Genomic DNA, 27,261 nt, shown 5'->3' with positions numbered 1-27,261 from the left:
AAAAGCCTGACTGAACTTGAGCTTCTTCATTTATGAAACAGGCATTGTAACTGTAGGTCTGATCTTTATTACCTGAAAGATTTCTTCAGTTGTTTAACCTCTCAGTACCTTACTGAACTACAAGAGGAGGACCCTCATAGTGTTAAAAGTTAGATTCCCAACAGCTTTGCAAGATAAGTTGCTGTTTTATTGGCCACACAATCAACAGCTAAAATGTTTTTGGTTAAGATAATACAAAAAGTGCATAGCTTTCCATAACTAGGAAAACAAATCAAGTGACATTTAAGGTACCCAGAGACCTACAGACTGGTGAGCCTCATCTCTGTGACTGGGAAGATCATGGAACAAATCCTCCTGGAAGTAATGTCAAGGCACACACAGGACGAGGAGGCATTCCAAGACAGCCAGAACAGCTTCACCAAGGGCAAATCGTGTCTGACCAATCTGGTGGCCTTCTAAGATGGAGTGACTGAGTCAGTTGACACAGGAAGACCGACCGATGTCCTCTACCTGGCCTTGTGTAAGGCCTTTGGCACGGTCCCACATGGCATCCTGATCTCCAGCTTGGAGTGATGTGGATTTGGTGCGTGGAGCATTCCGTGGATAAGGAATGGGCCTGAAGGCCATACCCAGAGTGGTGCTCAACGGCTCCGTGCCCAGGTGGAGGCTGGTGACGAGCGGTGTCCCTCAGGGGTCTGTCCCTAGGACCGGTGCTGTTTCATATCTTGATCAACCACATAGACAGGGGGATCGAGTGCATGCTCAGCAAGCTTGCAGATGCCGCCAAGCTGAGAGGTGTGGTTGATACCAAAGGAGGAAGAGCTGGCATCCAGAGGGACCTGGGCAGGCTGCAGAAGGGGGCCCACGGGAACCACACGAGGTTCTACAAGGCCAAGTGCACCTGGGTCAGGACAGTCCCAGACACGAGTACAGTTGGGAGAAGAACTCACTGAGAGCAGCCCTGCAGGGAGGGACTTGGGGGTTGTGGGGGACAAAAAGCTCGACATGAGCCAGCAGAAGGGCAGCTGCATCCTGGGCTGCATCAGAGAACAGCAGTGGAGGGAGGTGATCGTGCCCCTGTGCTCTGCCCTTGTGAGGCCCCGCTTGGAGTCCTGCATCTTGGTCTGGAGACCCCAGCACAGGAAAGATGAGGAGTCTGTTAGAGAGGGTCCGGAGGACGGCTGCAGAGTTGGTCAGCACCTCTCCTATGCAGAAAGGCTGAGAGAGCTGGGCATGGGCAGCCTGAAGAGAAGGCTCCAGGGAGACCTCATTGCAGCTTTTAAATACTTAAAGCGGGCTTATTAAGAAAGAAAAAAAAAAAAAGGAAAAAAGCAACATTTTGCTCAGGCAGGTAATGATAGGACAAGGGGGAATGATCTTAAACTAAAAGAGGGAAGATTTAGATTAGCGGTTAGGAGGAAATTCTTCACACTCAGAGGGTGGTGATGCACTGTAAGAGGTTGCCCAGAGAAGCTGTGAATGCCCCATCCCTGGAGGTGTTCAAGGCCAGGCTGGATGGGGCCTTGGCCAACCTGGTCTAGTGGGTGGCATCCCTACCCATGGCAGGGCAGTTGGGTTTAGATGATCTTTAAGGTCCCTTCCAACCAAAGATATCCTATGATGCTGTGATTCTAAGTAAAGAATTTTGAAGTGATACAGAAAAATAAAACAGTCCTGTGTACTCATGAGGTCACCTGGAATAGGCTAAAACAGCCAGCAAGCCCCTGAATAGCAGTGAAGTTCAGACACACAGAAGTGCTAGGGAACAAGAAAAAAACACAAAAGCAAGAAGATACGGAAGGTATTCTACATCATCTGATATCAATATTTAGAGATCTAACAAGAACTGTTTTTTTTCTTTTTAAAATTCTTCACAATGTTATCTAGAACTTCAATTTTGTTTTAAAATCCTTGAGCACCAGGAACACGTCTATTTTCCACTATTAAATGCAGTACTTCTGACAATGCAATGCTGATCACTTTGTAGGTCTGCAGAAGCAAAATTACAGCCAGCATGTTTTTAAACTGGCAGTATTATTTGAATAGGAAAAAATACAGTTAGCTTTTAAAACAGAAAAATGCCACCTACCATCTAGTTCCTTCTCAATGAAATCCATTCTGTGTATGACTTCATCTTGCAGAGATTCCACATGAGCTAAAAGATTAAGCTGCCACTGCAGCTGTGAATTCACAACTCCTTCTTTGTCCTTTTCCAGTAATTTCATTTCAATAGCTTCCTCTGGAGAGACTTTCTTAGATACAGAGTCTTTTACCTAGCAGAAATACATACATCAGTAATTTATTACAGTGAAATGAAATTAGTGAGAAGGACTATCTGGGTCCTTACGGTTATCCGAGGTAATGGCTCAACAAATCTTAGGTTAATGGAGGACTGAGAGGAGAGGTCATACAGAAATGTTAAGGCAGTTTGGGCAAGATCATCTAAATAAACATGAAACACAGATGCCTTAAAAAAAGGCATCAAAAGTCTAATAGAACGAGGATTAGAGAAGAAGAGTATCCAAAGCAACATGTTTTCATGGTTATTTTGCTAAGACCTAGTGTTTGCAACTTCACAAGCACCTCATTTTAGAAATGTAACATTGACCTGTATATACCTATAGCTAGCTCCCTGACAACTTCCATTTGGAACATATTGCACTAGGTCTGTGGATCCAGGGGAAAACTGAACTTTCTTACATGACAGTAATGAACAAAAGAACAAACTGTGCCGCAGTGAGAAGTTATTTGCAAAGGAAAAGGATCTGGGGGTGCTGATTGATGCTTGCCTCAACCTGAGCCGGCAGCGTGCCCAGGTGGCCAAGAAGGCCAACAGCATCCTGGCTTGTCTCAGGAACAGTGCAGCCAGCAGGAGCAGGGAGGTGATGGTCCCCCCCTGCACTCTGCTCTGGAGAGGCTGCACCTTGAGTGCTGTGTTCAGTTTTGGGCCCCTCAGGACAGGAAGGACATTGATGCCCTGGAAGTTGTCCAGAGCAGGGCTACAAAGCTGGTGAGGGGCCTGAGACACAAGTCCTGTGAGGAGCAGCTGAGGAAGCTGGGGGGGTTCAGTCTGGAGGAGGCTCAGGGCAGACCTCATTGCTCTCTACAACTACCAGAAAGGAAGGTGTGGGGAGCTGAAGGTCAGCCTCTTCTCACAGACGACTAGTGATGAGGGAATGGCCTCAAGTTGTGCCGGGGAAGGTTTAGGTTGGAAATTAGGAGACTCTCAGAAAACAGTCAGGCACTGGGACGGGTTGCCCAGGGAGGTGGTGCAGTCATTGTCCCTGGGTGTTTAAGGAAAGGTTGGACCTGGTGCTTAGGGACATGGTTTAGGGGGTGAGAGTGATGGTACGGTGATGGTTGGACCAGTTCATCTTGGAAGTCTTTTCCAACCTTAATGATTCTATGATTTCTTAAAAAAGTCACTATTCCCCTGAAGCTTTCTAACATCTGTCAGACTGTATTTCATATGATTTCACACCACAAAACAAGCATTTTTTTTTGTATTGAGGTATAGCAGAGGACTTCCTAAAAGTTTACTAGATCTGGTAGAGCTGAAAATGAGAACCTATTATTAAAGGGAGAAAATTGGAATGCTCCAATAAGAAAAAATAAAACAAAGAACTATTCCATGGTTATTGTCCTTAACTATCAGTTCAGGTTCCTTTTCCTTTTTTCAAACATACATTGCCTGAAGAACCTGGAAACAATTTAATCAATGCAACTATTAAAAGAAGTGTGAGAACAAGTTGGAAATAACTAAAAGCTGTGTCAGGGGAGGTTTGGGCTGGAGATTATGAAAAGGTTCTTCATCGAGAGGGTGGTCAGGCACTGGAACAGGCTTCCCAGGCCAGTGGTCATGGTACCGAGCCTGCCAGAGTTCAAGTGTTTGAACTACACTCTCAAGACACATGGTCTGGCTATTGAGTGGTCCTGTATAGAACCAGGAGTTGGACTCTGTCTTTGTGGGTCCCTTCCAACTCAGGATATTCTATGATTCTATGAAAAGGTGGAATACCAGTGTATTTGAGAGTATCTTATGTGCTTGCCCTGTTCTCTCCTTGTTCTGTTGTTAGGGTTTATCTTTTGTGCCTAAACCATAGAAAAGTAAGGAGCAACAAATTATTAGAAGACCACAATGCACATTCCACATACTGTACAGACGATTTAGAGCCCAGAAATCATCTTCAATTTGCTTTATTTTTTAAAAAATGAAATGATAGAAACGAACACAGCTATTATTTTAACTTGCTCCGACCACCTAAGTTTAACAGTATGACATGAAAAAAATAAACACAAATGAATAAACTAAATGCTAATAAAAGGACTAATCAGCTTTGCACTTCGCCAGGCAAACACATTCTCTATGCAGAAAGGGTTATTTTAACATAAATACCTTGGAATAATTGTGTTTGGATTCATTTTCCATCCTGCATATTTCTCGGTCCAGATTCCAACCAAATCTCTCTGACAGGACATCGTCCCCATTTTCTCTTATTCTATTTACTCCATCATCCATGGCTGAACCTCTTGTTTCTACAACCAACCTCTGCTCTATTGCAGGGTAGTAGGCCCGAGGTTTCTGGTAACAGTGTTCACTTGTAATATAAGATTCCTCTACAGAAGGAATGGCTGAGGGTTTCTCAACTGTCCCATTCCAAGTTCTATAACTTGCCGTCTCCTCTTTGTAACAGTTTTCCTCAATGTGAATGATGTGTTTCGTATGGATTTTTTCATCCACCGTAATGTGTTTCCACGGATGACACCAAAGCTTTAGGTCAGGATGTTCTTTATTTCTGTTCAAACATAAAAAGGTGAAACACCAACCAAATTTAAACTTTAAAATTACTAAGTACACTACCTTACCATGTAAAGAAACATGTAAAGAAATCAAGTAATAACATTTCAAGTACTACATGCTTTAGTCATTATCAGTTAAAAACAATTATGAAATAATATAATTTCATTGATCTCAACTGTGTATCTTCCTATACTGCTCTTATGTTCACGATTTTCATTTCTGTAACACTGTATATAAGCCAAGTGATGATATTAAGAAATCAACTGAAGAATTAGTTTCAAATAGATGGATACAATTTTTCACCAACATTGCCCTTGAAAGCAGCATTTTTCTTCAATATTTGCTATTTGTTATCCATTTTCATTGGGATATTTATATTTATATATTAAACAGTAAGTCAAATGCACCAACACTGACCTAAGATATCAATGTGTATTTCAACAATTCTAACACCAGTAAAGCAAAGAGACTCCTCAAACCACTCAGTATCAGACTTTTGCCTGCAGTTCCCCAAAAGAAGCTTTAAAATTCAATCCACTGAACTTGCATAACCCTCTTAACAACAACTGTGGACTTGGTGGGGTGGGGTTAGTACTTTTTTATTTATTATTTTCTTTAAATTCCAAGATGCTAAGCAAACTACTGCCTGGTACACCACTTGCCTTCTTTAAAAAAAATTCTTGTTTTCAAATTGAATTACACAGAGTATCTCTCAAAAGTTATTTATTCCAGCATCAGGGACAATTATAGATAGATTCTTACATGGATGTAACAAAAATTAAAATTTATCATGAACGCTGATACTGTTTTTTCATATTTGTCAGGCATTAAAACAGCAGTAATGAGGAGAGCAAAGCAGAAGCGATCTGCTCATCTTCAAAGGATAGGCAGCTCATCTGCTACAGGCTGCAAGAAAGCAGCAGAAGCAAATCCTGATGCTAAAGCACCTGCACTCAACTACATGCAAAGGAGAAGGGTCCTTGCCCCCCTAAACCCACTCTGTGCTTCCTGGCACATGAAGGCAGATGAAATTAGTCCATCAGGCAGATCCGGCTTCTGAAGCTGTTAGCTAAACCAGTCAGGAAAACATGCCAATTTTCCTTACACAGTAACCTCTTCCTAATCTGCTCTATGCTAGCTAAGCTTTCTTCTGTCTCTCTTAAAGAAACAATTAGTGCAACTGCCAAGGGCTCACGTTAGTCCAAGCTGCTTTATACCAGCATCTCCTCTGCCTCCACCTAGGACAGAGTCTGTTATGCCCTTGATGAACAATCTTGAAGGAACTTCTAGAAGAGCAGAAACCAAGTGTTCACTCACCAGAGCTTTCTACTCCAGCTTCACAGAGACTCTATACCTAAAGGTTAGAAGCCAAGAAGCCTCAGAAGCCAAGATATCCTTTTCCAAGATAACAACGGCAATTCAAACTATGTTGTTATATATCCACAAAGAAGCACAAAAATAAGTCTGAATTTCTGGTTATTTTTCTACCATTTGACATCAAATTCATGTTGAGAACATGCCGAATGATATTGCTTACTTTAATATGCTCATCTTCAGCTGCAGTCCATGCAGTACTTCTATTACTCTCTGTACATCACCGAGAAGCTGGTGAGTGGCTACTATCTTCTTGGCATTCTGGTGGGAATAATTTTCTTCCAAAAATGCTAAGCCATGCATGTGACCATTACTTAACCACTCCTTCTCATACCAGTACTTTAAGCTGGACCTCTGACCTAAAGCAACAGTAACAAGTATGTTAAAAAGAAGCATTAATCATGGCATGTTAACATTACATAGCAATTCTGATTTTTTACAGTTGTGAAACATCTTATTAGCTCATATGAGTAACACCAAGAAAGATCCATGACAGCAGACAAAACTCCAAAGCCATGAAGAACCTGTAACTGGGAAGTGACACCTTAATTAAGAAAACCTTAGTTAAGAAAACCTCTGCCTAAGTGTAAGAGCCTGGAGCGTTCAGACTCCAAATGCTAAAGGACATCCACAACAGAATATGCAACTGACAGACAAAGTGTTTTTAGCAGGCTATCACACTTCTTAGTAACCACGATTATAATTAAAGCTAGTCTGAATACAACTCTGCAGACAGAAAAATGAAGCAAGATACAGTGAAATTCCTTTCTCTACTGGTCTCATTTTAATAGTTTAATGCACGTATTAATACAGTCAAATGTAAATCTTACAAGGAATCATTGTGTTGATGGAGCTCTTGTGTATATTGAGCTATTAATAATGCTAATTCTAGCTTAAGACATTGAGATATCAACAATAACAAATGAAATTATATTAAATGTGATAAATGCATCAGTAAAAGTAACTTAAGAAAAAAGGGTTTTAGCAGAAGAGGGTGAAACTTCAGATGCTTGCTAAATTGAAAAAAATCCAAACAAAAAAACTATCAAATGCCCCCCACACACTCTGTGAATTGTATTGTTACAACAGATGTTCTCAGACACTTCAGCACTCTGAGAAACACCATTCACTGGCCATGTACACGTATATACAGCCCAGTCTGCAAACCTACAAAGCCAGAGGTAATATGGGATCACAGACTCAGAATGACATTCAGGAAAAAAAAAAAATGTCTCCAATACAAGCAGGTTAACATCTGCTGAAAATTTCAGCAGTGAATCAAAACAACTCCTCAGATGCCCAACTGAGAAATCACTCATAGGTGTCTGTATCTCTTTTTGGGGGTAATTAAAAATAATGACAAAAAGGTCTGCATATCATGCCCAATATGAGTATCCATCAACATAAAGGATACTTTTAAACTTATATTCAATGTTAAACCTGTCTTGAAGACAATGTAGAAGAGTGTGAGCAAGTAACCACTAGGCTGTATAGGACAATGCCTGATGTTTTGAGGCAATACCTCCAAGAGACCTCATTTTCAAACAAAAAACCTCAGGAAAGAGCATATTCTTTAGGCTATAATAGCTCAACCTTTCCGGCAGATACACTGAAGAGAGAAGCCTTCTATGTATGGCCAAAACCACCTTGGAGATGTTCCTGACATATCTGTATTAACCTCATCACATTTATTTGTGTATTAGAAAAGCTCCCACCTGCAAATGCAGTTCAGTCAAAAAGATTAAAACCCAACATTTTAAAACCTTAGTTATCTGAACAGCACTGACATTATCCAACTAAAGCCTATGGCATCATTTACTTAATGGTGTACTCAGAGACACAAAGTGCTCTCTCTCTCTAGGTGAATAAGCTTAAGAGAGGACGACAGACTCTAACAAAGTATGCTTTCCATTGCTTGAGAACATCTGCCACATAATAAACATTATAAAAAATTTTGCTTAAGCAAGAGCAAATGGCATTTGAACACAAATCGCTTGAAAATCACACCTGACTCAATAAACTGTTGAAGATGACAGTTGTATAGTTTTTTGACATAATTACGCTAAGCTTGCTTTTACTTTCAACAACATCAATGGTGCTGTAAGAAGTCCCAGAACTAGGGAAAATTCCTAAATAAGGAGTCTGTTGAATGGCTACAACCAATTTTGAAAGCATATTATTTGCAGATACATAAATTCATGGAAGGTTCATTGAAATTCAGAAGCCACTTAGTAGCTTTGCAGTCAAAAAAAATTGATACGACTTCCTTTTCCAAGACAAGTAAAAATTAAATCCTAGCAAAAAAATAAAAGTCTCAGGATAAAGTAAAAGTGATTAAACTAATTAAGCAAGTGAAATGGTAGCTGTAATCAGTTTTTACTGAAAAGCATTCTAGTAACATTTTCTACTAAATACAAACAGTTCAAGCATGATGGCACAACTTCAGTTTGCACATGCACTTCAGTTGAGTTTATAACTTAAGTTTACACAAATCAAGTCAAAGCATCTTGAAAATGAATGGTTAAAATCCTGGGTGCAAAACACCATTAAAAGAAGGCAAACAGATTATAAATAGACTACTTAGATAACTGCATGTAAGCACAGTGTATCTTCCTTGCAAATGATGATAGTATACACACTACGCTTGGTCACAAATCAATTAGGCAAGCTACCAAAGAGCTGGTGATTTTCAATAGTCAAAAAAGCAGTGATCACAAGACTCTTTGGGTTTATGTGCATATCTGGATTGTGATGAGGCAGACAGGTATCCCAGGTATCTCATAACATATAAACAAGGACACATGCCCAAACCTCATCCACTTCCATACTTGGCAAGGCTTCATAATTCAGAGTAGGAAGTCAAAAACAATCCATGCCTTAAGCGTAGTTTCATCTGCTGCATAAGATGGACTGAGACATTTTTAAAAATATACAGCTTCATAGTTTGGAGCAGAGGAAGTACTGCTTAAATCAACTCTGTGTTAACCAAGATAACATGTTTGTATTTATACACATGCTTTTTCAAAACAAGCCGTGGTTCTCACAGCTGTTGAGAACCAGACTGGCTCTTGATTTTTTATTTTAACCAGTGCGTAAGTCTGGCCTCACTGGAAGAAAGCTGCAGTTAAGTCCCATAAGATGTTTTCACATTTTATTCATAAGGAGTCTTTACTCAAGTTTCCTGAGCAGTTATGAATTAACTTTCTGTAGCCAGACTGTACAACCAAACTTAAATCCCTAGTACTGACAAGTAGGTGACACGGATGGTCACAGTTAGACGTTCATTTTCCATTAATGTCCAGCTGTAATTGCACAACATTGACTTGTGTTCATTCAGATAAATTCAACTTTCTGCATCTATACATGAACTCAATTACCAATAAAGACAGACACAGCTAGTGGAGAAAAAAAAAGTTTAAACTCTGGTTATATTTATAAACTAATAGTTACTACATATATAAGAAGGTTCAGTAACCTTAAATGTCTGTACCTGGAGGATCTTGGCAAATATAGCAGGTATATTTCTCAGGTACATTATCTTCCAGTAAACCCATACAGACTCCATGCTGCCAGCACAGACACTCTTCACACTGTTTGAAGTCAAGAAGTGCACATCAACAGAAATGAAGCCTACAGGAGCTCAATAATTTTACCTCAATTAAGAAGAGATGCATTATCTACACATTTTAAAAGAACAAGGTATATTAACATCCCCTCCCTTTCAGCTACAAATACATTAAAGAATCAAGACTACAGTATTTTAAACCTTCCCACATTTTTCACATGGATTTACGAAGAATGACAACAATTATGCTGTCAAAACAGAGATCCCAGAGATTCTGAAAGGTGTCAAAATGTTCCCTTCAGAGATGAAAATCTTCTAAAAAGATGCATGCACACAGTATCTGGGACAAAAACAATCAACCTTTATCAAAATATACCAAGTTTTCTGAATTAAATTTTCCACCCTTTAAATAATAAATCAACATATTCAATTACAAAATCCTAGGGATATTTATGATAATGTAGGACTAGCTAAAACTATGCTTCACTGTATCTCTAGCATTTTATCCATTTCCACAAAGGTAGCTCTGCTTATAAAAAAGAAAAATTCAGGTGCAGCTGTACTAGCTTAAAAAAAAAATAATTAAAAACTTTGCTCGCGTTGGTAAGCATAAATGTCAAAATCACACTGGCAAAGACCAAATATACTTTGGCACTACTTTTTAGTGCAATTATGCTATTTAAAAATGCAATAAACCATACAGTTTCAGAGCAGTAAAAAATATATCTACATGTTCTGTTTCAGCCTATTTTATCCCCTCTTCCACAAGCAGGCAAAACCAAAACTACAGCCTAAAAAAAAACCATTAAAACATGGGACAAAACCTCACATAAGAATATTAAGTCCATTTTGATTCGAAACTGTGTGGTGTCCATTTAGAGTTATTTTCTTCATAAGCATTGGGACAGTAGATCATCAATATTTCTTGGAGCAAAAGGCAAAAGCTTAACGCAGAGACCGTGACAATACTGGCAAAGGTTTTCAAATGAGCTGATACAAAGAAATGGTAACTGCAAGCAATGTTAGATGCCCTTCACTGACCTACAATGAATGATACCAACCTGATAAACATCTCAACTGTGTCGGCTAATACTTTTATTAATGCTTTTCTCCTTATCTGCTGCTTTTCCTCCAGCTTGGAAAGACAGAAAGGCACCACCAGTTTTTCAGTATGCCATTTGCTTTAATTTAGTGGTTTAATTGTGGAGAAAATAGAAGCACAGGAAATGGATAGAGAACAGACTTCTGAAAAATAGGACTAACGATGTCTGGCCTTACGAAATGAAAGAGGAGCCAGGCTGTAGACTATTGCTCTGGATACATGTTAAGTAGAAGCCAGCCCTTACCCAGACAATAGGAAGGTAGGAAAGAGATTCAAAGCAAGCTAAATTTGAGATTCTGAAGAGAAAAAATGTGCACAGGTGGGCAATATTTTAATTCAATTTTCAGTTTGAAAGAAATACCCAAGCCCAATAGACATGTATTTAAAGCAGCTTTTCATCTACTAGGGCAAAAATACCCTGATTCCATTTACCTCCATCACCCACAAAGCCACCAAAATAGAGTCACACAGTTCTCTATCTTACACACGCACACACCACAAAAAGAAAGGAGCAATACTTTGGACTTTTCTGGGCCTGATGAATATTCTAAAAATGCCGTACTGTGACTTCTGAAGGAACTGAAGGGAAAGCACTGAAAGTAGTACCTTCTTGCAAAGTTACGGAGACTCACATGAAATCAGAGGGACCAGTAGTTTTTACATTTTCCATTTTAGATGTCTATTAAATGAAGCAGATACTTTAAATGCAAAATATATTTCCGTGCCCCTGTATAATGAATGGTCTTTGTGCACAAATTGCCTGAGACAATTTTAAAACAAGTTTGAGGTATCAGAAGAGTTTTTTGTAAAGTATCTTAAGCTGAATTTATAGGGAACTTTATTACTAGCCTTGAAAGAAATGGAAAAAAGTCAGTTTAACCGTGTCCAGTCAAATTTGAACATTTCACATTTTGGGGGGAAAAATAAAACGTGCTGATTGTGTTTAACATTTTTTTCTTCATTATTTCTAAATTTGGCACATTCATGGAAATGTGCCTGGTTCAAAGAGAAAATGACTTGCAATTGTCCCTTTTTTTTTTTTTTTTTTTTTTTTTTTAAGGGGACAACACAAGTTGTCATAGGAGGACTGAACCTCCAGTCACAGGCACGGATTGAACTTCTCTAGCTCCAAATTATGATACAAAGTCAAAGTAGATAGGCACAAAGGCACATGCTCAAGCAACAAATGTTATCATATTTCAGTGAGACCTCTAAAGAGTAATAAGCAAAGACAGAACAAACACCCCACTAAAAACAAATGCAATGACAATATTCTTCTAAATAAAACCATATACTGACCAAAACTTTGCATGCTCAGGAATAGAACACAAGTTTAAATGCAAGTTCTTCTAGGGCAGACACTTCCAAATCTGAATTTAAGTGTCAAAGCTATAACTACACCAGAAGTCAAAGGAAAAGCATCAGTCTATCAGTCTTAGCATTACACCTCTGAAAAGCTAAAAATAGGTTCTCCTCATTGTAATTCCACAACTGTATAGAACTTCTCTTTGGATTAGTTAATGCCCTGTATTTAAAGAGCTAACACAGGCATTTCTACAACAATAAAATTCCAAACTCTTTTCCCAAAAGCTACAGGCTGACAGAAGGGTGTGGAGAGCACAACATTTGGTAGCTTTAGAGACCTGTCTAACCCTACTTCCTCCAAAAACCTCATCAATTCCTTGCTCTCCAGTTCCTACTGCTTCAATCCCCATAACATATGCAGGTACTCACCACAGTGCCCATCTGCATCTCTTTTACTGAGAGAATAGCCCACTGGCTTATACAGTTTCCTTATAACACAGCTAATGCGTTTTGGTGTTTTTTTGTTTTTTTTTTTTTTAAACTTATTTCTAAAATCTTTGCAGTGTGCTCAAAGAAACCTAAACTAGTTCAGCCTAGAAGACTGATCTAAGCAGCAGCCCACAAAACCTTACACAAACCTATGCATAGACTACGCTCATAGCTAGCTGACAGTTCTCTGCGTTCTGCTAGCATCAAGCCTAATTTTACCAGTAAATTATATTAAGACTACACCTTCACTTTTTTTTTTTAAAGAGACATCCTCTTAGAAAGCAGCCAGCTTCCCTTTATTCCCAATAGCTATCAGACTCCTTTTCTTCCTAAACACCCAGATGTTATTCTTCACGTTTGGACCACTGCCCATTACCACCCCTATCCCTACTAACACACACAGCATATTTCATCCTGTGTTGTGAGAATCCAACATTAACACAATGTGCATCAGAATGAGCTAAGCCCTAAGAGAAATGTGTTGCACTTTTTCAAGTAACTTATCTGTAAGCCACTAGGGAAGGCCAAAGAAAAGCATTCAATCAAGTTAATTGTTAAGCTTGACTGTCAAGACAAAAATCAAATCCAGCTGCATTAGCTGTATTAAACTAGAGAAGAGGTTGCTGATGTCCAGAGCAAAATAGGTGTTTCTGCCCTTCTGCAGAAGCTACGAATTCTTCAAACCTCAACAGTACACTCCCTCTCCCCTTAACCCATTCAAGCAGCAAGGGCCACCAAAAACTAGCAGAGGCTGAGAGGCAGGCACACACCAAATTCTGCCTTTCCTTCTAGTCCCACAGAAAAGTCCCACAATTAGAAAAGTTACCTAGAAAAGTTGGAAACTTCCTAAAAAAAAACCAACACAACACATTTCTTCAGAATGTTAACTATGAAAAGCTAGGTTCAAGAGCATCACACACCTGAGCCCCCTGCATGTTTTTTCTCTGCATCTAAGATTGAAGAGGATTTACTGAAGGGGACCATACAGCTTATGTAAGAAGCAGTACCAAAATGAACTAAAGCAAAAAATGCTGAAGTTTTTATTTGATATAAACTTGACCTCTTCGCTGTTTGAAATGAATAGGAACTGGGTAGAATGGCTGACAGCAGCTATGTAAGGATTGGTTTCCCAGTAACTTACAGATGTCTCAAGAACTAAAAGTAAACAGCCAGCACAGTTTCAGACATTTATCACCACTTTTAAGTGGGACAGATAGACTCTGCTCTAGCTAGAAAGAGTTTTCTGCAAACTCAGTTTACAAAGGGTACATAATATTGTGAATGGCCACATGGCTTTATGAAGATTATGAACTACAGAAGATGCTGCAGAATGCACAAATGCAGTTTGACTTCCAAAAAAAGCTCAAACAATTATTTTTTTTTTTGTCTATACTATATAAAGGGTTGAGAGTTTAAGTGAAGCTTCTTGCCGTGGCAGAGAAACAGAAGTATATTATGATTGGATAGCAATGTTCTGAACATGTTCAAAACTAGAGGGAAGAAAAAAAGCCAGTTAAAGCCCCACTGACTTTAAAAGTATCCTCTCTAAACCTAGAATGTGTTGTATTTTTTTTTGTTTTGTTGTTGTTGTTTTGTTGTTTTTTTAAATGCAAATCTACAGTGACAAAACAACCAACCATTAAAGACTCATGGAGATTTTTCCTTCCTCATCCATTTTCCTTCAAAAAAAAACCTGAAGATTTTCTACAAACTAACAGCTGCTCACCCTGACATGTTATCTTGAAAAATGTTACAATTCCAGAAGGCAGAGGTTTATTTCATGTATAGAATGTATCAGTGCATATTTCTACAATAGTTTTTCCACTGTTGGACTGACACCTTCCACTGTTTTCACTACGTAGTGCATCCACACTCCATCCATACCTGAATCATGAAGTCATTTTCGTCTTTTACTTCGCAAATACACCGAACAATCTCAAAATCACCTTCTTCAGCTTCTTCATCAGGATTTGTGGTTACATCAACATCCTGACTGCAGTCATCATCGCTCCAAAGAAAGCTATCCATAGATGACTCGCTCATAGTGTCTTCCTCTGTATAAAAAGCAGCCAGATAAAACAGCAAGTCAGAAAGGTCAGAAAACTCTCAACCCTCATTATGTACACACACATTACTAGAAGTCTCAGTTCATTAATTCAAGAAACACCACAATAGCGACTGTTTGAGTGCTACAACGAAGTTTTAAATGTTGTCATTAATAGCTTCTTAGAAATATTCTAAGTTTGCAGCTTCTGTCATTAAAATTTCACTCTCAACAGACAGCACCTCAAACCAAAAGCACAGTCTTTTCAGACAAGTAGGTATAACAAACAAAACCAGATATATAAATTCCGACAGGATTTAGACTAGTTCCTGCAATCTGTATAGAACTATCTTGGTAGTGTAAACGTAGAGCTAAAACAGAACATGGCTCTGTCTTATGAACCAGTAGATCTCACAAAGAAATGTTCATCACAGAAGAAAAGTTCAACACAAAATTAAATCTTTCAGACTTTTCTTCTTTAGACTCCAGTTGAGATTACATTTCTCAATTCAGGTGAAGTGCACTCTAAGGATACTCCAACACTACTTAAAGTGTTTATACAGAATCTCTGTGGCTTGAACAAAACCATCAGGAAAATCGCTTCTCTGGGCAACCTGTTACAGTGCGTCACCACCCTATGAGTTTGAAGAATTTCTTCCTAACTGCTAATCTAAATCTCCCATCTTTAAGCGTTTGTTTTTGTTTGTTTTTAAATAAGCCCACTTTTAAGTATTTAAAAGCTGCAATGAGGTCTCCCTGGAGCCTTCTCTTCAGGCTGCCCATGCCCAGCTCTCTCAGCCTTTCTGCATAGGAGAGGTGCTGACCAACTTTGCAGCCATCCTCAGGACCCTCTCTAACAGACCCCTCATCCTTCCTGTGCTGGGGTCTCCAGACCAAGATGCAGGACTCATGTCGAGCTTTTTGACCATCACAACCCCCAAGTCCCTCCCTGCAGGGCTGCTCTCAGTGAGTTCTTCTCCCAGCTGTACTTGTGTCTGGGACTGCCCTGACCCAGGTGCACTCGGCCTTGTTGAACCTCATGTGGTTCCTGTGGGCCCCCTTCTGCAGCCTGCCCAGGTCCCTTTGAATGCCAGCTCTTCCTTCTTTGGTATCAACCACACCTCTCAGCTTGGTGTCATCTGCAAACTTGCTGAGCATTGCACTCGATCCCCCTGTCTATGTGGTTGATAAAGATATGAAACAGCACCGGTCCTAGGGACAGACCCCTGAGGGACACCGCTCGTCACCAGCCTCCACCTGGGCACGGAGCCGTTGAGCACCACTCTGGGTATGGCCTTCAGGCCCATTCCTTATCCACGGAATGCTCCACGCACCAAATCCACATCACTCCAAGCTGGAGATCAGGATGCCATGTGGGACCGTGTCAAAGGCCTTACACAAGGCCAGGTAGAGGACATCGGTCGGTCTTCCCTTGCCAACTGACTCAGTCGCTCCATCCTAGAGGGCTGGGCCCCTCGCTACAAGGACATCAAGGAGCTCGAGCGAGTCCAGAGAAGGGCAACGAAGCAGGTGAGGGGTCTGGAAAACAAGTCTTACAAGGAATGGCTGAGGGAAGCTGGGTTTGGGCAGCCTGGAGAATAGGAGGCTCAAGGGCAACCTTATTGCTCTTTGTAAGTACCTTAAAGGAAGCTGTAGTGAGGTGGGGGTTGGTCTGTTCTCCCACATGCCTGGTGACAGGACGAGGGGGGGAATGGGCTAAAATTACACCAGGGGAGATTTAGGGTAGATATTAGGAAGAACTTATTTACCAAAAGGGGTGCTAGGTATTGGAATGGGCCGCCCAGGGAAGTGGTGGAGTCACCATCCCTGGAAGTCTTTAAAAGACATTTAGATGTTGAACTTAGTGGTATGGTTTAGTGGAGGACTTGTTAGTGTTAGGTCAGAGGTTGGATTCGATCTTGAGGTCTCTTCCAACCTAGACAATTCTGTGATTCTGTGATCAGACAAAGTTTGCCCTTGGTGAACCTGCCCTGGCTGTCTCAGAGTGCCTCCTTGTCCTGCATGTGCATTGACAGTGCTTCCAGGAGGATTTGTGCCATGATGGTCCCAGGCACAGAGATAAGGCTCACTGGTCTGTAGTTCCCCAGGTCTTCCCTTCTACCCTTTTTTAAAATGGGAGTGATATTTCCCTTTTCCCAGTCACTGGCAGAGCCAAAGCAAACAGCAAAAAGCACCACCAGCATCTAGCTCTGACAAATGAAGTGGGTTCAGCTTCTTCAGGCAGTGGAAAGGAAAGACGAGGCCCTGTGCAAGAATAGCCAAACCTGCATTACGAGTACTAGTCTTCATACACATGTTGTAACAGAGCAGCTCACACATTTATTAGTAATGAAAGACAGAACTAGTAAGCTGTAAAGAAGTCTCCTTTTACCATTTGTTTTTGATTTTCCTCTGTGCTGTCCAGACTCAGAGCAGTGCAGCTCTGTGCTTGTGTGGGCAGATGATTTATTTGAAGAAATACATTTTGTGACAACTGATTTTTCAGGAGAAAGTTCCTGCGAAATATCTGTGTTTTCTTCACTGCCAGAGTAGTCTGTAAAATTGTAAGAAGTACTATGGTTAGAAATTTGTGGTTAAGGAAACAAGACAGAAGAAAAAACAGCATCATAACAACAGGCACTTATGATTCACTGAGACAGTGTCCACTTTAATATTCTAGGACTCCAGGACTTCATTATGTTGCTGAAAGAATTGCAAACTTCCTAGAGGTAATAAAGGTACCCTCTGAGCCAGAAAAACCCTGTGCAACTCAGTCATCTTCACTGATGAAGTGAAAAAGGCTGGAAACACTAGTTATTTATACATAGATGTTCTTCAGGATGATCATCTACAAATGCTTCTGCATTACAGGTAGACACTTCTACTCAAGCACTATTAGCTGGAGATCTCTCCCTCATATCCCATTATTCACATCGGCTAAACACATTCCCTGATGTCACCGGCTACAAGGAAACAGAGCCTCTTCTTTTATTCTCTTATTTTATGTACAAAATGGGACTCTTGGGTTGAAAAGAAAAACCATGGTTAGAAACATATAGAGGAAACACCTAGAACTGTTTGTGACACATGCATTCATCATGCTCTGGCATATACATCAACTCAGTCTGTCTGGAGCTGTAAGCAGTACCCTTCACATCGGTCATCTGAAGGAAGCCTTTAGAGTTCCTAGACTAAAAAATAAGGACAACATCAAAACTGATGTAAAAATATAGGGCCAAAAAAAATATTTGGGCCCAAGAATCACTGACCTCAACCACTGCAGCTCAGAGAACTGATTATTGCTAATTGCCTCAGGCATTTTAAAGACCTGACAATAGTGCTAAGGATTGCAAGCCTGAATGAGAACAATCTGCCTGTTATAGTCTGTCCCCCAGAATTCAGGGAACCGAAACAGCTGATGATTTAACAAAAAAAATTAAACTGTCCAGGACATATGCTGGTGCAGCAATAGTTAAAGTGTGTTCTCCTGACTTCACCTTGAGAATTATTTCTCACCTCTTTTGATGCCTCTTTTCTGAAGAAGTAAGGCATCAAGCCTTTCTCTCCTCCACTTTGTAGTAGAAACAATTTGTCCAAGTTCAAAGCACTGCCTGCCTATGGTTTTCTGAGATCCAATTAATCTAGTATGTTCAGGAGAACAATTTGCCAGCGTCTTGAGAAAGTTTTATTCTGGATGATAGGTAGCTGGATGTTTTATAGGGGGGAGGGGGGAACAGTGTTGGAACGTCACTCCTCACTGTTCTGGTGCCTATCATTTGATAACACTCCAATTTTAGCACTGGAAGATAAACTAAAGCTCCTCAATCTGGAGTGCTGCCTGCCTGTTTCTTGACTTCTCAACTTTGAAGATGTTAGAGTAGTGATGAGATCTGAGAAGGACAGATTTTAGATACCTAACTATTGTTGTTATCAGTTTGCTATTGAAATGCTCCAAAATCTTCATGTTGCTCCAAAAATTTTAGGAACACGACACATCACATTTTTTGTATGCATTCGAGTATCTCTACACTAAAATGCTGAATCTCCAGATCATGTAAGCTGAAGTACAGAAACTAGAAATACATCCAGCCACCACAGCTATCCCAACTTGGCTGGTACTCGTTTTGGATGCTTCAGAAGCCAACATGCTTTCATTTATGTTTCAAAAACCCAAGGACAAAGGAACAAACAATTTGTTGGTATGATTTTTTGTCAAATTATTGTGCAAGTTTACAAATTAGGATTTGTAGAATATCTACATATTTGTGGGCACCATGTCATCAGAAAGTCACTGAAGTAATTTGTTTCAATTCAATTCTGAGTCAGTCTACTTGTGGTTCATTCTTTCCCTCTACTCTCTCATGACAGCTTGCCTTCACAGAAGTTAACAAAAGTTATGCTTTCCAGTCTGAAAAACTCCTCCATAAGGAGCTCTTGTTTGACAAATTATGCACGAATACACTGCTTTAATGATCCTAGACATCAATCAATGGCATAGGAAGTTGTCAAGCTTGATCTGTACACTTTGAAGTTTTATGATATCAGCTGCTGCATTTGGAAGTTGCAAATCCAACCACTAGTAACCATCTTGGGCTTATATATAACATTCAAAGTGTGAAGAAGAAAGTATTCCCTGTTGATTTCATCCTCGGAGGCTTTGGAAGACACGTTATTACAATCTTCCTATTAAATGCAATGGGAACAGCAATTTATGAGACATGAGATGGACAAAGCCTGAGTACAGACATTAAGTACAGATTTTACTGTGTCTCCACAAGATTTATCCTTTTCAAAAGAAAAACTTGGATGTGTCAGCTCATTATCAGAGCTTCTGAAAATAAGTGAAGATATAAGAACTCAAAGTTAACAGCAGAAAGAGGACCCATCAGCATTTTCAAGCCCCATCACTCGAACAGGAGAGCTAGACCTCTCATACACAGAGAACATCTGGTACTCAGGGCACTTGGTAACAAATTGAGGGGACCTGCACACTCTTTAACTGGGTGAAACTTGCATAGAAGTCTATCTTACTAATGGAAAGCCAGACTTGAAGACCAACACATGCATTTTGGAGTTTGTTTTATTCTGTGCCATTATAACCACTATTATCAGTTATTATTCAGCATTAATGATGCACATAAATTGTCTTGCCAATCATGGTTTATTCTTAGTAACAATAAAATCACAACCACTAGGTAAGTGAAGGAAACATATCTGCAATGTTTCCTCTCAAGAGCATGGAACTAGGTAACAGGCACAACAAGGAAACAAAACCATTTTCCTCTAAAGAAAAAAAAAAAAAGCTTTACCAGGCTTAGCTCTCTTTTTCTTTTTTTTCTTTTTCTTTGCCTTGGACCTTCCACAGTCTTTGGATTTTCTTTCTTTGTTCTTCTCATATTCTTTAACAGCTGAAATTAGACAACATACCAATTTAATTTTAAAGATACACAACTATTCTACCTACTAGTTTTCTTAAATGCCTCCATTGTTTCTTCAGGCAAGCGTGGACAGTTCACTAGAAAAAAAACAGCCAGAAATATTACCTCTAAGAATTCCCAGCCCACAGAATTGGAATGGTCTGTTTTATGTCCTAGTGTGACTGTCCCATAAATAAGTTACAATAGCATGTAAGAGAAAGCAACTAGGCACCAATGCCCTATTTTCTACATAGGTAGTTGGAGTTTCAGCCTTCAGAGATTATTAAAAAACAAAACATGTGAGCATTTGTTATAAATTTCTAGCTGAAATTACTGCTGAACATTTCAGTAGTGTTGTGTCTGACGTAAGAACCCTCCCCCCCCCCCCCCCAACTCTAATCCAGTTCCTCAAACGTTTTGCTTTCATAGAAAAATGGAGTAACAACTGGTTCACATGTCTATACCTGTTTTTCTCTGTTTCCTTCCCATCCTATTTTTATGGAAAAAAAAATTTTTGAATAATTGGGTGATATTTTTCAGTCAAGTCCATCTTCAAAACATGCCTCCGAAGCATTTGCTTTAAGTAACCCCATTGCCAGGAAACGTGTACAAACCGTTGCTTTCAATCTCCTGCCACTTGATCACAACTCCTGTCTTTCAGATTTAGTTCTCTGCAGCAAAAATTCCAGATACTTGCAGAGTTCTTTAAAATAAACTCTCCAGACTCTGCAGAGACTACTAGGTGCAACCATAAGTGTACTATGGAAGCATGCCTTGCATCTCAAAAGGGCTTTGCTCTCAAGAGTGCTCAGCTGATTAAGCCACTCAGCATCCCATTTAAGACAAGACTATTTCAATTACTGATTACCAATACCAGAACAAACATCTAAAGACACTCTACTGTCAGAAACACTCTCCTACACAAAACGTGTAAGAACCCCAACTAGTCTGTAGCCACTCAGGAAGCAAAGCCATACCAGTACGTTATGTTAACCTCCTACAACATACTACTCAGTAACCTCCCTAACCCACAATGTGAGACTATGTTTTTGAGGTACAAGCTGCCCACTTTGAGAAACTGGACATCTCAGTCACATTTAGGAGATCACCAGATTACATAAATGTGCAGGGGACAAATCATTATAGCATGTCTTTTAAAAAGCCTTCAGCTCTTACATCTCCCCTGCCTTTCAGTCCTTGCGTATCTCCTGCTCCCTTGCAGCTTTTCTCCTCCTTTGGCATGTTATTAATGATGGTTGCTAAAAATGTGCATTGCCAGCAGCCACATTAGCTGCTGACATTGACGGCAGCCTGCTATACAAACTACATGTCCTGCAGAAGGAACATGACTGAAAATGACTGGCAGTAAAAGAGACAAACTTCATTCCCACTCTGTTACCATGGGGGGGAGGAAGGGGTGAAAGGAAAAAGAGGTTTATCTGCATATCTCAGCATAAAGCTTCTAGCTGCATCTTATTTTCCTTTGTCTTAGATCTCTCCCAGTCTTCCAGTGCTCAGGACCCTCCGGGTACCATTTCCTTCTCCCAGCTCACATGCAGGGATACTATTAAGTTCTGTCATTTCACTCTTCCAGGAAAAGGTCAGAGGGACAATAACTGAGGTCAATATAGGCAGGAAAAACTTGCATCTTTTCAGTTGGAAAGTGAAGATAGGCAGATCATCTAACCTGTTTTAGGGTACGCGAGAGGGCATTTCTTCCATTACTCAACACATCAGTTGTAAGTGGGACAAAATCTTCCTTGCTCCCATGCTTTTTCCCTCTGAGGTAGAGGGTATATATTTTTTCATTTTTCTTTTTAAAGGCAAGTATTTGCACTTTTCTGTGTATTTAACTACTTCATACAGTTAAATACACAGGCCTTCCAAAAACCCTGTACTGCTGGATGTTTTTATCCAAAACTGTTTCTTGTAAGTATTTGGAAGTTTAAAAGAATTCACACTGGAAAACAACCAGATACAGCAGGCACCCAACCTAACCTAGGTTAGGAGCATCCTCACAGACTTGCATAATCTAAGAGAAAAAAACTGCCTTATATAATCCTAAAAAAATATCACAACCACATTTTTAAAAAGTTTTTTTTTTTTTTTTCCGAAAGCACAAAAAAATTAAATTATTTATTTCCCTGAATGGCAAAAAGAGACTAAAGACGATGAATACTTAGTCAAACCCCACCAACACTTAGAAGTTCGTGCTAATGTCTTGAGGCCATTCTCTCAAATAAGAAATACCCTACTGAGTCAGACCAGTGAAAACATTGAAATTCTCCAGAATAAAAGTATTACAAGTAAAATTCACTTAGCACAGATTTTAATGTTCCTCACCATTGTGGCTCAAATTGTCACCACATATCTGAAAGAGAATAGTGACGTAGGAACCTATATTATAGAAAAACCTAGTATAAACAGGGTTTACACTATACCACTGAAAAGAGTTAAACAATGCCATGCCACCCAGAGATTTCCAGTAGCACAGATCGCTGGCTACCAGAAAAAGTAAAGCCTCAAGTTTATGCATCTTGACAAGTTCACGATTACTTAAAATAATGCTTTGGACAACCCAGGCTTGTTCCAACAACAGAAGTAAGACATGTATCAAACAAATTGAATAAAAACATTCTTCTCTTTTTAAAATATTCTACTACTTTTTCCATCTAAAAAATGTTACACACCATGACTGGGAACATTTAAATTCTGAGTATAGAAAAAAATTCACCAATTTCATTATATTGATTCTTCATTTGAAACCACTACAAAGGAACAGTGAAAAATACAGCTTGAGTTGTATACTCATTAAAAAAATAACTTTTAAAAACTAGGTATATAGAGTGCTTTCTACCAATATTATCAGTTCCTACCAATGCTTAAACCTTTTGCAAGAGTTCATTTTAAACTAAAAGAAGCGTACCATTTTCAACTCTTTTTTTTTCTGGAGGCTTCCGGAGTGATCTCGCTATGTGGTTCTCCTTGGTTTGTTCTCTAACAGAGTATCGGTGACTATTTATTGCATTTACAGCGGTTGATGTTCTTCTCTTCTCTATTTTTTCATCTCTATATGAGGTACTCCTTAGGGCTATGCGTAGAGGAGCATCTACAAAGAGAATAAAGATGAGGTCCAAACTTTAAATATGTTCAAAACTGAACTCCACTTCACCAGCAGCAGTTCTGGTTGTCCATAGGGAGCCTCTCTGATGAAATAAACTCCCTAGGGAGCATCTCTGATGAAATAAACGACTAAGCTTGCAGTCCCAGCAACTTGACCACAGAAGAGTTTTTAAGCAGAAGCTCATTTAAAGTCTAAGACCTACAATGCTTTTTGTTGTTGTTACAATCCCCAAATCTTTATTCTTCCAGAAATACTGCTGCATGGAGGAAATATGGAGAGAGAAACAGTTCAGCTCAGCAGCGATATCGTCAGATAAATGTTTCTTTAAAAGAGAAAATAAGAGAGGTCCTGTTGATTTAAATAGAGGAACCACAGCCTATTCTCAGAAGTGTGCTTTGTAACAAGCATATAGGAGCTCTGCATATCTAAGGAAGGGGAGTTTTAAAGTACATACCACTGAAATAACAGCATCTCAGCCAGGAGAGAGATGCAAGAATTCAGTATCACTACCTAAAATCCATACAATCATGAGATAGACAATTTCATCTGTGATTCCATTTACTACTACGTCAAGTCTTCTTGCAATATTCTTCTTGCCACTTTGAAGTATGACATCAAGTATCTTCGTCAAACAGAACCAGTAGGCAAGCTGACAGAATGCTGATTGTCATCAAGAATGTATAATTCTATCATCATAAGAATCTCAAATTGGATACTAAAGGCAACTTCTGTCTGGTCTGAAGACTTGCATGTCAGTAGGTTTTTCACTTGGAAGCCTCTCTAAATAACCGTGAGCAGGAGTTGAAAATGACTGAAGACAGAAGAGTCCAAGTTCAGCATACTTAAGAGAAGTGGAATCAAGTACTCTGGCCTGACCAACATTTCAAGTTGGAGCTATGAGGCAGATTAAGACACCTCATTATGTCCCTTTCAGAATCAAGCAGATCTCTTGAGGCTGAAGGAACCAGTGAATACCCAGCAAAACCTGAGGCTGTCTGATGGCTTTCTCCCTGATCCTCCTCCCACACTGAAGTTACATTAAAACTTCAGGAAAAAAAGAGCAGGTGGTGTTCATAACAATTTTAGTAACCAACTAGTTAACCTTCAGTCATTTACCATAGTGCTTTACATCAGCTACAGTAGAAGAGAGAAAAGAGACAAAGAGTCCAAGTTTCCTCCACAAGACTGTCATGGTGACTTCTGTCCAGTAAGGCAACTCCCTGTTGCCTTTCCTTGGGTGCTTACTGAACTCAGAAGAGCTACAACACTATAGGATGTTGAACGTTTCTTCCATGAAGAATTTTCCTTGAAGATACTCCTTGATAATATACCATGATAATATGTACAGCTTCCCATTTTCAACAGGAAGAAGTTTGTTGTTGTTCAAATACAAGTCTATTTTTGCAGGACTTCTCACTAACAGAAATCACTTCTGCGAACCTTTGCAAACAGTGAATTGAGTAAGTCATCAGTTCAAACAAAAAACTTTTTCCCATGGTACACAGTAGCTGAAAAATAAGATTATGGTACCTTATCTGTTTGGGAACAACACAATCCTAGCAAACTTTCTGAAAGGCAAAAGGTTTGTGGCAGTCACACACATAAACACAAACACACATAAACAAGCCAGGGAAGCATTCCTGACTATCTACCATTCTGCCTGCTTTAAGTTCCAAAAATATTTATACAACAGCATCTCAGGGAACTTAAAAAAAAAAAAAATCAGACTAGGAAAAGAAAATTCAGACTAGGACCTTCATTTAGGCCTCCTTATTTTCCTTTCTCCCAGGAGCCAAACTCAATTTCATAAATTAACATCTGAAAAATTCTGCAGCCACCTTGATCCCACGAAAAGGCTTCCTGTGGGCTGAGATCTGCATACACAGACTCTTGAGGGAACAAAAGAGCATTGTGTTTTCTAGCTTTGTAAGAGTAAAAATTTAAGAAGATTTTTGCCAAGACTATTGCATCTTTTAACACACATAGGTTAATGCATTCCTGTAATATTTTTCAGCTACCATGAACACTCTTTTGGAGTAGTCTAAAGGTACCCTATCATATGTCAGATGTATTTTTCTTCAAAAATAGTTATCAACATGTTAATTTTGAAATATTTTTTGTTCTATCAATAGAAAAGCGTAGAGGGTCTAAGACTGCTGAGTACTCTGAAATCCACATCAGGAGCTGTGACCGAAATTGACAAGATGAGATTAAAAATATGGAAAGTCATCCTAAACTTTTGGGAACGTAAAGATTAAACTTGTGCTATGAAGACCCAAACTTGTAAACTTTCTGATTGCAGTATATTAAGTCACCCCAAAACAACATTTTAAAGTATACTTCCGTGAAGCAGGCCAATTTTTAAATTGGCCACCAAAAGAATGAAGAGCAATTACTTACTGTAACAACCACAACTAAGAACTTGCATTTACGAACATGCTATTAAAACCCACACATTCAGCAACCTCAGGCTTTGTTTTAGCACTGACAGCAGTGTGCCATATGCTTTTATGCTCCTCCCTCTCTGAGTCTCTCCTAAAAGGCTTCCTACTCTCCTGTCTCTTCCCCATCACAGGAATTCCTCATATGCAATTTCAAGAAAAGCCAACAGAGAAAAGCAAAAACACTATATTTGCACACACACCTTGTAGTTCTGTTGCTGCTAACTTCTCCATCGAGCACTCGTCCCTGTAATCAGTCAGCTGAAACTACCAAGAACCAACCCATATCTATACCGTAAGCCTGCAGTAAAAGCAGAACAATGCTGTGGTGTAAATGCCTGAAGTAACTAGGAAAATAAAACTAACATTCACACTTTTAAGGAAAAGGTACAGCATTGAAGAGGCTTTCAGGGTAGGGCATAACTGCATTCCCTAGGCTCCCAACCTTAGATGCTATCGCGCTGGGGAAACTTGGTGTGCTAGCTCTAAGGAACACCACGGAGCGTGGAGTGGAGTGGAGACACCACGGCTAGGCTCTGTAATCAGGTGGGGCCTCGATTGTTCTTGTGCACAAAGCTGCACTTTTTGCCACCCTAAGCCAAAGACCTGTCATGTTTTGACAAATGCTGTACCCTAGTGTACTTTTTGCTCATTATAATATCATTATAATACCAAAACACACCTCCATCCCAAAAGCTACCTGCCTCCAAGGTGCGACCACCCCTCACTGAGCATGCACCCTGAATTTCTCGGAGCCTATTACTTTAAACGGAAACGGGAAAACTTTACACCAATCATAACTAAGATATGCTTGACTAGAGCCACTCAAGCTCCACCTAAAAGATAGAAAATAATATAAATTGGCCCAAGAGAGAGGGGATGTTAGGGAAGATACCATCGTCAGGGGAGATACCATCCCGAGGACATACAACATCCTTAGGACCTCCTGACTCCTGGGATCAGTCGACGGGCTGAGCCTCTCTTCCCCCCCCATTGGGACGCCTTTGGGTGAGATCTGAATATTTGCTTATAAATCTCTATAGAGTCTTTGATCCTTTTAACGCGTTTATTTCTAGGCTGCGCACCTAGAACACCTAGAACCCACACCTAGAACCCACACCTAGAACCCACACCTAGAACCCACACCTAGAACCCACACCTAGAACCCACACCTAGAACCCACACCTAGAACCCACACCTAGAACCCACACCTAGAACCCACACCTAGAACCCACACCTAGAACCCACACCTAGAACCCACACCTAGAACCCACACCTAGAACCCACACCTAGAACCCACACCTAGAACCCACACCTAGAACCCACACCTAGAACCCACACCTAGAACCCACACCTAGAACCCACACCTAGAACCCACACCTAGAACCCACACCTAGAACCCACACCTAGAACCCACACCTAGAACCCACACCTAGAACCCACACCTAGAACCCACACCTAGAACCCACACCTAGAACCCACACCTAGAACCCACACCTAGAACCCACACCTAGAACCCACACCTAGAACCCACACCTAGAACCCACACCTAGAACCCACACCTAGAACCCACACCTAGAACCCCTGTAACACCTGTGT

The 27,261-nt window shown here is 40.0% G+C and overlaps 1 protein-coding gene across 12 annotated transcripts in view; it reads right to left on the bottom strand.

Moving 5' to 3' along the window:
- The window catches only part of PHF20 (PHD finger protein 20), a 73,749-nt gene that overhangs the window by 3,649 nt on the left and 42,839 nt on the right, over positions 1 to 27,261 (bottom strand). For 10 of the 12 annotated variants that reach the window (XM_027472713.3, XM_027472712.3, XM_038166451.2 and 7 more), the window contains 8 exons: positions 23,024 to 23,206; positions 19,990 to 20,088; positions 17,073 to 17,234; positions 14,521 to 14,690; positions 9,666 to 9,765; positions 6,339 to 6,534; positions 4,397 to 4,796; positions 2,090 to 2,273 (listed from right to left, as the gene is read on the bottom strand). In XM_027472713.3, the coding sequence (XP_027328514.1) occupies positions 2,090 to 2,273; positions 4,397 to 4,796; positions 6,339 to 6,534; positions 9,666 to 9,765; positions 14,521 to 14,690; positions 17,073 to 17,234; positions 19,990 to 20,088; positions 23,024 to 23,206 (1,494 nt within the window). The remainder of the gene's footprint in view (positions 1 to 2,089; positions 2,274 to 4,396; positions 4,797 to 6,338; positions 6,535 to 9,665; positions 9,766 to 14,520; positions 14,691 to 17,072; positions 17,235 to 19,989; positions 20,089 to 23,023; positions 23,207 to 27,261) is intronic. The other 2 variants (XM_027472716.3, XM_027472718.3) reach the window with 1 other exon arrangement.

Source organism: Anas platyrhynchos, chromosome 21, assembly GCF_047663525.1.
Source record: "Anas platyrhynchos isolate ZD024472 breed Pekin duck chromosome 21, IASCAAS_PekinDuck_T2T, whole genome shotgun sequence".
NCBI lineage: Eukaryota > Metazoa > Chordata > Aves > Anseriformes > Anatidae > Anas > Anas platyrhynchos.
Note: the sequence above shows the minus strand (reverse complement) of the source record. Positions and strands in the feature narration are given on the sequence as shown.